Below are 13,183 nucleotides of genomic sequence, written 5' to 3'. Positions count from 1 at the left end.
GGCCACCACTTATGCCAAACATATTTATATGCTTTAAAGGTTATAAAAACTACATAAACACACTGAATGAAAATTCAAGTAACTCAAGATGTTGTCCTTACTCGTCAATTCAAGCCACATTTTCCTGGGCCAACAACCTTTTAGAAACATATAAGACTTCTTTTCCCAGCTTCCCTATCCCTGAGTAAGTAGACATACTCTTAACATGTTTTCTTTGAAATAGATAGTAAAAGAGACACCAGCAGCTAGTTTCTCTTTTTTTCACTATGACCTTGAAAGGGCAGATGAAGGTAGTCTCGAGCTAGGCTTATTCTGCAGATTTGGAATTGGCTCTGAAGCTGGTGACCTTGGGCCAAGACACAGTATTAGAGGGAGGAATTTGAATAAAAGGAAAGAGAATGATCATTTTGAGGAAGTACAGGGAGCCAGATCTGTACAAGCACTGGAACCAAGATGATCTTTTTTACTGAGGATTCAATAGCCAGGAGAGACTCTATTGATTATTTGTAAGCAACATATTGAAACCAGAGGTACTGGAGTCAGGAACTGTTTGCCTCTAAAAAATGTATTTGCGTGTGTGTGTGAGAGAGACTGAGAGGAAGAGAGAGACGGAGAGACGGGGGGATGAGGAAGAGCAGGAGCTACTCCCCCTCCCAGAAATATAAAGAACTGTGAATGACAACTCTGTGGTGGAAAAATCACAATGCAAATGAGAATACTTACAAAGTCTTGAGGCTTTCCAAGCCCTTGAACATCTTATGCTGAACATTTTCCAAACGATTACTCGTGAGAAGTATTTCATTCACACCAGATGCGCCTTCAAACGCTCCCTCTTCAATGTCTGTGATCTTATTGTTGCTAAAGTTTCTAAGTAAAAATGATTGAAACAAATATTTGAAACAATTCCTAACAACAAGGGCACTAAGCAATGCCTCTGATCATTTTCTTTTACTGAAGAAGCATCTTCCACAAAACTAAGCTCTTCACTGCCTGGCATTCCCAAGGCTCTGAAAAGTCACCACTTTCTGATTGCATCACGTCAAAGTGATAATAATACAAGTGGGAAATATCTATGCTGAAAGGTGCCAGCCCAATCAGGGATCCACCAGGGCCCCCAGAAATATAAAAACCTTGATGTCAGGTACTGCATTGTGTAAACTTTCATGTTTGCCACCACACTTGAAACTTTTTTCAAAGAAATGCTCCTGATTTATACTGTTTAATGAATTCATCACTCAAAGAAGGCAGTTGAGTAAAGAAGGAAAAACTAGAATGTGTTGGGGTTAGACAACATCAGAAATGTATCTGAATATGTGATTGTGCCCATAACCTCTCATGTAATAATGTGTCAGAACAACCAAATTAACTGCCCATATTCTGTATGATACAAAACACTAATGCTTGCCCAGAGGGCAAGAACATCCAGTTGAGGTGGGTAACATCTTCCTAGAGATTTTTTCTTTCTCAAGGCTTACTCCAAGACCCCAGTGATGCCCACTAAATAAGGATCATTTTTAGGTATTATTTTATTCCTTTCAGAGCACTGCACATAGCAGCCTCTGAATAAATACGTATTGAATTGAAAAGCATTTTACAGCTAAAAAGAAAAAGTAGCCAGCATCAGTGAAAAAGGAGGACGTTTAAGAATTTAGCAACTCTTTGAGAGGCAGTATATTATGCAGGCCAAGTGCTCAGGAAGTACATTCAGTCTGCTCTGCCATTTCCACTCTCTGCCTGTGGATCAGTCACAATATGACAGCACAGATATCATGGAAGTACGCTTCCCTGCTCCTCCTGATGTTTCCTGTTACGTTGACAGTGCTCCATGGCCCTGCACCCTTGGCCTCTGTCCTGTCCCTCCTTCCATCATCCTCAAGGGGGCTGGATTCTGTCTGAGTGTTGTTGAAACTGCTGAGCTTAGAAACTTATTTTAAAATATGAGTTGCAGACATGTAGTAACGCACATGAGCTATCAAGCCAGATTACCAATCATGAATTTTGACTATCTTCGAATGAAAGTTTAATGAAGCAAAAAGTCAAACAGTCGACATGAATGTGCTGAAAGAGAAATAACAGCATGGTTTGGGGAATAGTAAAGGAAGTTACAACACATTACTGAACTCATCTCTAATGTACTTAGACTGGGGGACTCCTGCTGTGACCATGTAACAGACCAGCTGTCAGAGTTAAACACACTAGGGTTCTGCTACAGAAAACCTGGTCGCCATCACTGACATACACAGAAAAGAGCAAATTACTTAGGTTTCTCTCAGAGTTGACCCTATATTCATATCACAAGTGGTCACCATATGGACATTTCTTTGAATCTTTAATTTTCCCAATTGCCTAAGAAATCGAAATAAAACTGCAAAGGTATAAGAGAACACAACACTATAGAAACTTTTAAAGATGGGAATATATGGCTTACATTTTACGTAACTGAGGAAGTTTCTTGAAGATCCCTGTAGCTTCCAACACTGTAAATTCATTATTGTTGAGGCGCCTAGGGAAAACAGAAACAGAAGAGTTTCATTCCCAAAAGTCAGGAAGAGATTATATTTTATTTCTCGTACAGAATTATAACATTATTTAATGATTGTCCAAAAGAAAAATACAAGACATGTATCAGAAAATTTGTGGGAAGGACAGATATTTTTCAATTTATCCCATATTGTAAGGATCAAAATAAAACATATTAAGAAGCATAAAGAAAATGAATAATAAAAATTCAAAACCAACTCTTCATTCAGTAATCTGTAGAATGTTTTTTTCTCTTTTTTTCACTCTTACCGCTGCTTCCAAAAGCATTTTAGACCACTTTTTTTCTAGTCACGTGATCCATAAATATTTTTATTAACAACTTTGAAAGTGAAGTCGTTCAGTCATGTCCAACTCTTTAATACACCATGGACTGTAGCCCAACAGGCTCCTCTGTCCATGGGATTTTCCAGGCAAGAATACTGGACTGGGTTGCCATTTCCTTCTCCAATTAACAACTTTACTGATATATAATTTCCAGACCATACAGCATACCCTTTTAAAGTGTACAATTCAGTGGTTTTAAAAATATTCACAAACTTGTGCAACCATCTTTGCTTTCTAATTCCAGAACATACTCATCACCCAAAAAAGAAACCCCTCTATCTGTCAGCAGTCACTCTCAATTTCCTGCCCTCCGCTGTCTCAATCCTTAGCAACCAGTAATTTATCTTCTGTCTCTACAGATTTTCTATTCTGAATATTTCTTATTAATAGAATCATATAAAATGTGGATTTTTGGCCTGGATTTTTTCACTTTGCTTAATTTTTATAAGGTCTTTCCACGTTTAGCATAGATCGGTACTTCATTCCATTATATTCCGTTGTTTATCCATTCATCACCTGATGGATATCTGAGTTGCATCCACTTCTTGATGACTATAAATAACCCTGCTAGGAAAACTGGTGTACAAGATTTTGTGTAGATGTATGACTTCAATTCTCTTAGTTATATACATAGGTGTGAAATCACTGTGTCACATGGTAAAGCCATTTAACCATGTTAGCTACCTCAGGAAAAGCCAAAATGTTTTTCAAAAGGGCTGGACCATTTTACATTTCCACCAGCAGTGTATGAGGGCCCGGTTTCTCTTACCTGTTACTGTCTTTTTTAAAAGCCATTCTAGTGGATGTGAAGAGCTACCTCATTGGGGTTTTCATTTGTATTTTCCACATGCCTAGTGATCCTGAGTGCTTTATCATGTGCTTATTGTTATTTAGATATCTTCTTTGGAGAAATGCCCATACAAATAATTTGATCACTTTTTAATCTGGTAAGGTACTTTTTTGAGCGGGGTGGAGGGAGGGAAGAGGAGCCACACACATGTCTTGCAGGATCTTAATTTCTCAGCTGGGGGATTGCACCCATGCCCTCTGCAGTGGACTGACAGAACAGTCTCAGGTAAAGTATATTTTAATCGCTGGGTTTCAAGAGCTCTTTATGTATTCTGGATATGAGTTCCTTACAGATATATGTTTTGCAAATATTTTCTTCCCAGGACTAATTTTTAAAAATCATAATTTCCTAAAACACACACAACCTTTGCTGAAAGATAAACTAGGAACTAGTTTCTAAATTCATGAGTGACAGGTAAACTTATTTTAAGTATTATCATGCTTAAAGATACAATTTGAATTGTTGGCAGAGTTAGTGAACATAAATATACCTCTGTACATGACAGTAAACAGAGTTTGGAGATTTTATTGCATGGTCTCCACACATTTCTAAAGTTCTGGACCTATGAAATAGCTTCATGTACTAACAGAACTTTAAAAAAAAACATCCTTATAGCCACTAGGTAATTAACTTCTGTTATCTTTTTGAAAGCTCTGTATAATTTTTAAATATGCAAATTGATTAAAATTCATTAAGTAACAGGCATGAGCATAGGTACTGTGGGAGATAAACTATAAAACAATCCCTGTCATCAAGGGGTTATATCTAGTTGAACATGAAAGAATTATACAGGCACAAAAAGACAACCAAATTTGCAAAGCAGTTAATAACAAATACCAGATGGTGCTAGACATAAACACTACTAAGATATTCTAAAAGTGATGAGGTTTCATTAGGTTTTTTTTTTATTTAATTTTTTTAGAAACCCTAACATTAAATGTCATACTTTTACAAATAAGTCAGTAAAGGCCAACACAGATGGACACAGAATCTATAAATAATTCACCAAATATATTTTAGAACCTTGTATGTGCTAAGCCCTATGTTAGTATTATAAATATAGATCTGCTCACACTTTATCATTTTCAGTTTTTCCTGCTTTGTTATCCACTGTTCAGAAAAAGAAAACTATCCTTTGTGTTTTATACTTGATAATCACTGAATCCTTCCACTTATGAGTCAGTGAATTATAATAGTATAGGTGATACAAAAGGACTCTGATTGAATTCACAATGAACAGAGATCCAAAATGTTGACTCCAAACTATTTTATTTGGTTGCTGAAAAGACTAAATACATTAAAAATCGATTAGTGCTTAGAAATGGGCTTGGACACAGTGAAAGTGTTAGTCGCTCAGCTGTGTCTGACTCTTTGCGACCCCATGGACTATAGCCCGCCAGGCTTCTCTGTCCCTGGGATATTCCAGGCAAGAATACTGGAGAGAGTCATCTCTCTCTAGGATTGTCTTCTCCAGGGGATCTTCCCGACCCAGGGATCAAACCTGGGTCCTCCTGCATTGCGGGCAGATTCTTTACCACCTAAGCCACCAGGGAAGCCCTTGGACATAATTCATACCCAAGAAAGTGAAAGTTGCTAAGTCATGTCCAACTTTTTGCCACCCCATGGACTATACAGTCCATGGAATTCTCCAGGCCAGAATACTGGAGTTGGTAATCTTTCCCTTCTCCAGGGGATCTTCCCAACCCATGGATCGAACCCAAGTCTCCCGCACTGTAGGCGGATTCTTTACCAGCTGAGCCACAAGGGAAGCCCAAGAATACTGGAGTGTGTAGCCTATCCCTTCTCCAGGGGATCATTCCCATCCAGGAATTGAAACGGGGTCTCCTATATTACCAACTGAGCTATCAGGGAAAGTGAAAGTGAAAGTCGCTCAATCGTGTCTGACTCTTTGCCACCCCTTGGACTATACAGTCCATGGAATTCTCTAGGACAGAATACTGGAATGGGTAGCCTTTCCCTTCTCCACTGCAGGCAGATTCTTTACCAGCTGAGCTATAAGAGCCCAAGAATACTGGAGTGGGTAGCCTACTCCTTCTCCAGCAGATCTTCCTGACCCAGGAATTGAACTGGCGTCTCCAGCATTGCAAGTGGATTCTTTACCAACTGATCCATCAGGGAAGTCCCCAAGTAATAAGTATCAAATGGATGTATTGTTATTAGCATTATCAAGTGCCAACTGAATTTTTGAGAGTTATTTTCTGTAGTTGTACCTTGGACCAGAAAGAAGAAGGAAGAGAGCCTCTAATACTTACACTTGTACAAAAAAGAGTTATGCCAATGTGTGTCAATTAAAATTAACATAATTATTGAGGATGAAAGGGCAAGAAAAGAATCCCAATGTTTTGATGCTCTTGTTCCCTCCTGAAACTGGATTTTGCTGGGATATGAACTTACAGCTCTGCAGTGTACTGGGGAATGTGATCTGGGATTTTGGTGAGTTTTTGATTGGAGCAGTCTACTGTGGTCCCTTCGCAGCGGCACTTTTCAGGGCAAGCCAAATCGGCAAAGCAGTCCCCACTTAATTTTGATCGATAATCTTCTGTACCTATTGAAGATTCAAGCCAAAAAAGAAGATACTGAGTCTGAAAGTTAGAATATTTGTTAATTTGTAGGAAGAAAAAAGTAAGGTAACTATAGATTATGCAGCAGGGAGACAACTTGGGGAATTTTGGTCAATGGATGTCAGGAAAGGGTTAAAACAAGGGCTTGGAATTTGCTGGAAAAAAGAATAACCGGATTCACAGGACAGGAAAACATTAACAGAGTTGAGCTTTTCACAGCTGTACTTTCTGCTGATCCAGTTGTGAGCCATTCTAGCCTATTTGACAGCTAATCACACAATGGCTACTAATCGTGAAAAAGTTTTTTTCTCTGAGTCAAGAATTCAAAATGTATCCAGTAATAAACATATGCCTATATATCATTTTCAATCAGGGCTTTCAAGGCAAATAGATGGACTCAGGTTTTTAAATTTTCTATGGTCTTTTATTATTCTCTCCCTCTCACATAATCTTCAGAGATGCTTAAAAAGCCCTCTTTTGTTCATTTTGATTTTATAAAAAGAGACAAGTAAATCCTGATTTAAGCCTCAGCAGCTTGTCATGCTGTAGAAAGCTGCGTGACGTTCCATGGTGCTTGACGGAACCATGTTTTACTCATACCTGGCAACCACATGGTTAGATCAAGCACAACAGAAAATCTCGCTACATAACCACTACACCATCCACTAGGCCAAGGGTAAGACCAAGAGGAAAGATGAAGGGAAGCAGGAGAGAAGCTACAGACGTTCTGGAAACGTAATACTGTTTACATGACATGCATTCTTCCCGCAAGAATGTTTATGACCATAGTAAGAGTATTACTACCGAAGAGTTCCTGGAAACACAAAGAAGGGGCTATACTGAAAGGTGCCTCCAACGTTCCTCAGAACTGCAGAATTGAAACAACAGCTTTTTCGGGAACAACATCCAGGGAGAAGTTGAAGGCGTGCTACAAGGACAACAGAGAGGCTCAACAGACCTGTGGTGTCTTCTTGAAAAAATAAAAACAAATAAGAAGGCGCAAAAGAGTGAGACTGAAAGAAGATACATCAGGACTGAAAAGGGAGGATACTATGTTTCAGATCAGACACTTTTACTTACAGCCCAAATGGTGAATTCCTGAAAAAGTAAAGATCACCCAGAAGGAAAGAAAGACAGAGCAAACCCAAGTAAGATTCACGTAGTATATATATAACTCACTAAGGTCTCGTCCTTCCTCCCTGGCTGTGGCAATTATTGGGGAATGGCCTGGTGTGACAGGAACTGTCATGCTTTGTAAACTTTCATAATCATTTTGTGAAACACAGTGGTCTTACAGGAAAAGCAATGGCATACAAGATGCATAGCACAAATTAAGTTCTTGTCAAGTCCTTTAAAAGATGAACTCTTCACAAGATAAATTTTGTTCTGAGTGATCACTGTACTATCTAGATGCCATCCAGAATGGTGGTAGGCAAACAGACACGTAAAATGAAATAAAATGCAAATCATGAGATTGATCATCAAGGACTCCCACTGGAAAATTTGGACGAAATCTTAGGTTTTGTGGCTTACATGCTTTTTTATGACGTTTCCAACTCATAAATAATGTTACTGAATTAAATGGAATCAGGATCTCGGGAGAAATTTGCAAAGTTGAATATAACAGTTTCATTACATTTGGCAATTAATATCATGACATTTACGACACGACATGAGGACCTGTTGTATTGTGGTTTAAGCTTTCATTTTAAAAGTGAAATAAAGAAAATGCAGGGAATAAAGTGTAAATGACAGATACATGAAGTATTTTACGTTGAAATAATCTGCATTCAATGCAATGACAATAATATTTTATGACTACTCTCGCAGTAAGCTTAGATTTTAATTACTATCTGGGGGGGGTGCAGTGGGGAGAGGGAGCAGAGGCTCAAAGAATTCTTTTGAGTCTTGACTTCTAGAATTACGCTTTTAAATCATGTAAACTGAATAATCAGAAATTGACAATTAAGCCATGATATCTGATATAGAGGGTTTTTTTTTTTTTCTCACAAAACCTATTTTGGCTGCTGTTAATCTTATTAACAGCATCACCGACTCAATGCATCACTGACTCGATGGGTGGCATCCCTGACTCGATGGATGAGTTTGAGTAGGCTCCGGGAAGTGGTGATGGTCAGGGAAGCCTGGCGTGCTGCAGTCCATGGGGTCGCAAAGAGTTGGACACGACTGAGCGACTGAACCGAACTGAATCTTATTAACAAAATTTTGAAAACAACCTGTTTTTGTCCTTTACTTGGTGAATTTGAAATACTAATTTCTAATTGTTGAAAAAGCAAATTTAAATGTAATAGATTGCATATTTTTATAATTATATTAACTTCTCTAATTTGGACATTTAAGTAATATCAATGTTTTATCCTATGGGGGGGTTCTGTTTTTCAATATAACTTTTTATGGGTAATAGTTATCAGATGACTTTCTATTTAATAATTTGGCAAAAATAATAAATTTTGAAGATTGCCAATGAAGGCCAATTGTTCTTTTCAACATGTTACTTCTTCTGGAGCCAGTGTAATATACAAAATATTACTGATCATTCAAGTCAAAATATGTGATAAAACAAAATCTGTTAAATGCATAAAATTATTCATATTATAATTCAACAATGGCAAGCTAGGCATATCTCCTTAAAATAGAGACCAAACCTAGAACTCTTAAGAGAAAAGGTGCTTTTTCTTTACATTAACAGCTTAGAAATATCTTTATTTTTAACTATTAAAATATTTTATAGTCTAGAATATACCCAGGAGGTTACAAATGTAGCCAATGAGTTACTAACATGTAATTTTAAATAATATTTTAAAACAAACAAGTCAAGAGGCATTTTACACAATTGGCAGGCAAGGAAGAAATAAGTAAAGAAACATACTTCAAAGAGCTAGTTCTAGAATCATCAGCTTTGACACTGTTAAGATTGCAGTGGTAAAATATTTCAATTATTTTTTTAAGAAACACTCCATTCAACTAAGTTATTCAAGGCACTGGGTGCTCATGATACTTTCAGGATGGATGTCAATCCTGCTTTCATGGAGTTGTTATATTACGAGTCCAAAGATGCAAGAATTTACGATCGCAAAGAAAGTACAGCTGCACATAAACCAGTAGGAAGCTGATGCTTTGGTATAAAAAGTGAAGCAACAGCAAACCAAGTAAAGTAAAAATTAAGGGATGCTTTCTTAGTATAGAAAAATCTCTATAAAAGAGTAAATCTCATGACTGAAAACACAGTTTTGTGTGTTTGTGACTGATGGCATGTAGAACTAGTTCTTTGACAACAGAAAGGTCTGTCTTTAAAACCAGCTCAAGAAGCTATATTTTAAAAACAGGTTGAAAGAAAGGTCAGATATACAACATAAGGAGAGAAAATGATTTAAGTAGAAAGCCATAGGTTCAAACATTTTAGCTACTGTGAGAAATTTCAGATAATGTGCCAAAGTGAGAGAGAGAGAAAAAAAAAAAGTGGGAGTTTAATAATATATATGTTTAAAATCAGAAGCTACATGCAAAGGTCAGGTTTTCAGGAAACAGTTACTAGTAATCTATGCAGAATCTAGCTACAGAGTATCCACTGGACTTTTGAAAGCATGCATATCAAAGTTTTAGAAGCTAGGTTTTATAAGTGAGAAAAAGGTGTCTGCAGTTAGTCCTACTACCGAGCAAAACCTACCTGGAATGAAATACTGTTCTTTAGCTAAATAAAAAAAAAGAGAAAAAAAATAGAAGATGCACCTGAATGTCAGCAAGCAGAGATATGAGTTATATTAGATTAAGAATGGACTAAAGTTACTATAGATAATTAAGTGAAAAAAATGTATATTCACAGCAGTGGCTGAAGTATAACCATGAGTAGAAAATGCATCTATAATCATGGACAATAAACGGCTTTGTTTTGATATTAGCTTTTTAGTATGAATTAACTGCCGAATGTGAAATAACGCCTGGAATAGTTAGGTAGTGTACTACCCAAAACATAAACAATGCATTTTAGTTTGAGAAAATAGAAAGGATTATACCAAAGCAAATAGTAAATTTCAATGAACTAAGTTTTCTCTTTAATATTAATACAATGCACCGATATTTCACTTTTTATAAGTAAATGTAATATTCCCAAAGTATTAAAAGATGGCCTTTTAGAAAAAACAATATATATCCTCAGTCCTGGTCAAAATGTGAGAACGTAAAGCTAGAAACAAAACATTGCTTTCCTGTGAGAAGCAAGGAATCCAGACTGTTCTTTTCCCCCCTACTTCTGAATCTGAGCAAATCAAGAAACGAAGTCTCAGTTCACTTTCTCAGAGAAATAGAAAGACAATTAACTACTTCACCATTGCTCAATGGAAAACAATACAACAAACATGAGATTTAACAGGCACTGAGTTAGCTAGAAGGCCACTGTTAAATTCAAACCCTGGGATTACAGCCTGAAGTCTCCAGGCATCTTTTTTCCTTTATTTCTTCTGCTGGATAGTGTGTTAAAAAGGTTACATGTAGGGATTCTATGTGAATGGTGTCTACAGTTCTTTTTATATTTTTCTTCATGAGCAGAAGAAAAAGAAATACAATTCTGTAATGTTTGGCAATTCAGTCCAAGGTTAGCTGTCTCTACATCTCATTAACTACTGTTTTCAGTAACACAGGGGAAATGTCACACAAAGTAAAAAATTACCTGAACAACGGAATTTCTTGCTTTTGATCTGTCCAATTCTTTTGTTTGCCAGTCGCCTGGGACTGGTGCAGCGGGCACCACTGGTCTCAATTGGGTTGGTATGGAGATAATCCGCCAGCCACTTGAGATGGCAGTCACAAATAAAGGGGTTCTGGGCCAAATGCCTTTCAGAAACACACAGAGAACACTTTTACACATGACTTGCAATGAACTCAACTCTCAAATCCAGAATGAAAATAACGGTCATCAAATTTGATCCTGATTCTCTATACATACATGGTTTGAATGGCCCGGAGAGGTGAAAAGGTCCCCTTGGCGATGGTCTGAAGCTTGTTGTCGTATAAGGAGAGAAGGTTCAGATTGTGCAGATCCTGAAAAGCATCTACCCGGAGGCAGTTTATCTTGTTGGCATTCAGTAATCTGTTTGATCAAATAGTCATAGAATTAATTACAGTGTAGTATCTCATTAACCCACCTTCAAGACTCTTGTTCCTGAGAAAATCCAATGAAGAAATTCATTTCTTTTAACTTTGACACTAAGATTTAACTGTCATTATTGAGGTATCACAGGCTGAAGATTTGGGGTCATGGCAGATAAAGCAAGGGTCATATCTAATGACTGGATTGCCTAAATCTAGTGGTACTTACACATTTATCCAACAAAAATTATCAAAGATATTCTCTGGAAGGTGCAAAAGTACAGCAATAGACAAAGGTGGGTGAGAACCAGCCTTTGCAGTCAAAGGCTCCATAAAGTCCTCATAAACATTAGTCCTTGGAGTTGCTCTATGAAAAAGAAGTCCAATCCATTCTCAGAAGAGTAGCTGGAGTGAGACTTCTAAACAGAGATCAGATCATGTCACTCCTCTCCCAAACCATGCAGTAACTCCCAATTTGCTCTGAATAACCCAAGACCTGACAATAGCCCAAAATTCCCAATGGCATCTTTGATTCCCTTTTCCAAACTCTTGCTGTTGTTTATTCACTAAGTCATGTCCAACCCTTTGCGATCCCATGGACTGTAGCCTGCCAGGCTCCTCTGTCCATGGGATTTCCCAGGCAAGATACTGGAGTGGGTTGCCATTTCTTTCTCCAGGGGATTCTCCCTACTCAGTGATTGAACCCATGTCTCTTGCATTAGCAGGTGGATTCTTTACCATTGAGCCACCTGGGGAACCTTTCTGAACTCTATTTCATGGCTGTGTCAACTCCAGCCACATAGATCTCCTTGCCAGACTCTCTTCTCTGCTTGGAAGGCTCTTCTCCCAGATGTCTGCCTGGTTCACCATGTTGCTTTGTTGAGTTCACTGAAATCTCACCTCTTCCATTCAGCCTTCTCTGGCCACTCTCTCCAATACTGTGTCTCAACTCCTTTACTTTGATCTACTTTTTTTGTTTTCTTAAATGCATATTTCTTCCTATTATGTGTGATTTAACAAGAGGAAATATGTATTTAAGAAAATAGAAAAAGTAGGTCAAAGAAAAGGAACTGTGATTTAGGGCTTCCTCGCTGGTGCCAGTGGTAAAGAACCCACCTGCCAACGTAGGAGACATAAGAGACATGGGTTCAATTCCTGGGTCAGGAAGATCCCCTGAAGGAGGGAAAAGCTACCCACTCTAGCATTCTAGTGTTCTTGCTTAGAGAATCCCATGGACAGAGGAGCCTGGTGGGCTATGGTCCATGGAGCCACAAAGAGTTGGACATGACTGAAGTGACTTAGCACGCATGCAGGTATGTGTGATTTGTTTATTTATTATGTTCTTGCTGACTGCCATTTACACGAACTCTCCCCCTAAGGTATAAGGTCCAGACAGCAGGAATATTAGTCTGTTTTGTTTTCTGATGTTTCCCACATGCCTAACATGTACAAGGTGCTCAATAAACATTTATTTTGGAATGACTAATTTAGAGCCCTCTTGGAGAGTGACATTACCACAGAAAAAGCCCTTATCCTGCAGTATGTGTTTGTACTTAGTCACGTCCGACTCTTTGTGACCCCATGGACTGTAGGCCGCCAGGCTCCTCTGTCCATGGGATTCTCCAGGCAAGAATACTGGAGTGAGTTGCCACTTCCTCCTCCAGGGGATCTTCCCGACCCAGGGATCAAACTCGCATCTCCTATGTCTCCTGCATTGCAGACGAATTCTTTACCCATTGAGCCATCAGGGAAGCTCTATTCTGCAGTATAGATATCCAAT

The 13,183-nt window shown here is 38.1% G+C and overlaps 1 protein-coding gene across 2 annotated transcripts in view; it reads right to left on the bottom strand.

The window, feature by feature from the left end:
• Positions 1-13,183, bottom strand: part of SLIT2 (slit guidance ligand 2) — a 415,143-nt gene that overhangs the window by 94,095 nt on the left and 307,865 nt on the right. The window contains exons 13-18 of one of the 2 annotated variants that reach the window (XM_055434236.2): positions 11,261-11,404; positions 10,985-11,148; positions 9,986-10,009; positions 6,131-6,281; positions 2,429-2,503; positions 724-867 (exon numbers count right to left, since the gene is read on the bottom strand). In XM_055434236.2, coding sequence (XP_055290211.1) covers positions 724-867; positions 2,429-2,503; positions 6,131-6,281; positions 9,986-10,009; positions 10,985-11,148; positions 11,261-11,404 — 702 coding nt within the window. The remainder of the gene's footprint in view (positions 1-723; positions 868-2,428; positions 2,504-6,130; positions 6,282-9,985; positions 10,010-10,984; positions 11,149-11,260; positions 11,405-13,183) is intronic. The other variant, XM_055434237.2, reaches the window with a different exon arrangement.

Source organism: Moschus berezovskii, chromosome 5, assembly GCF_049115385.1.
Source record: "Moschus berezovskii isolate FMDL1 chromosome 5, NW_MosBer_1.0, whole genome shotgun sequence".
Classification (NCBI taxonomy): Eukaryota; Metazoa; Chordata; class Mammalia; order Artiodactyla; family Moschidae; genus Moschus; species Moschus berezovskii.
This window is presented reverse-complemented; position numbering and strand designations above follow the sequence as displayed.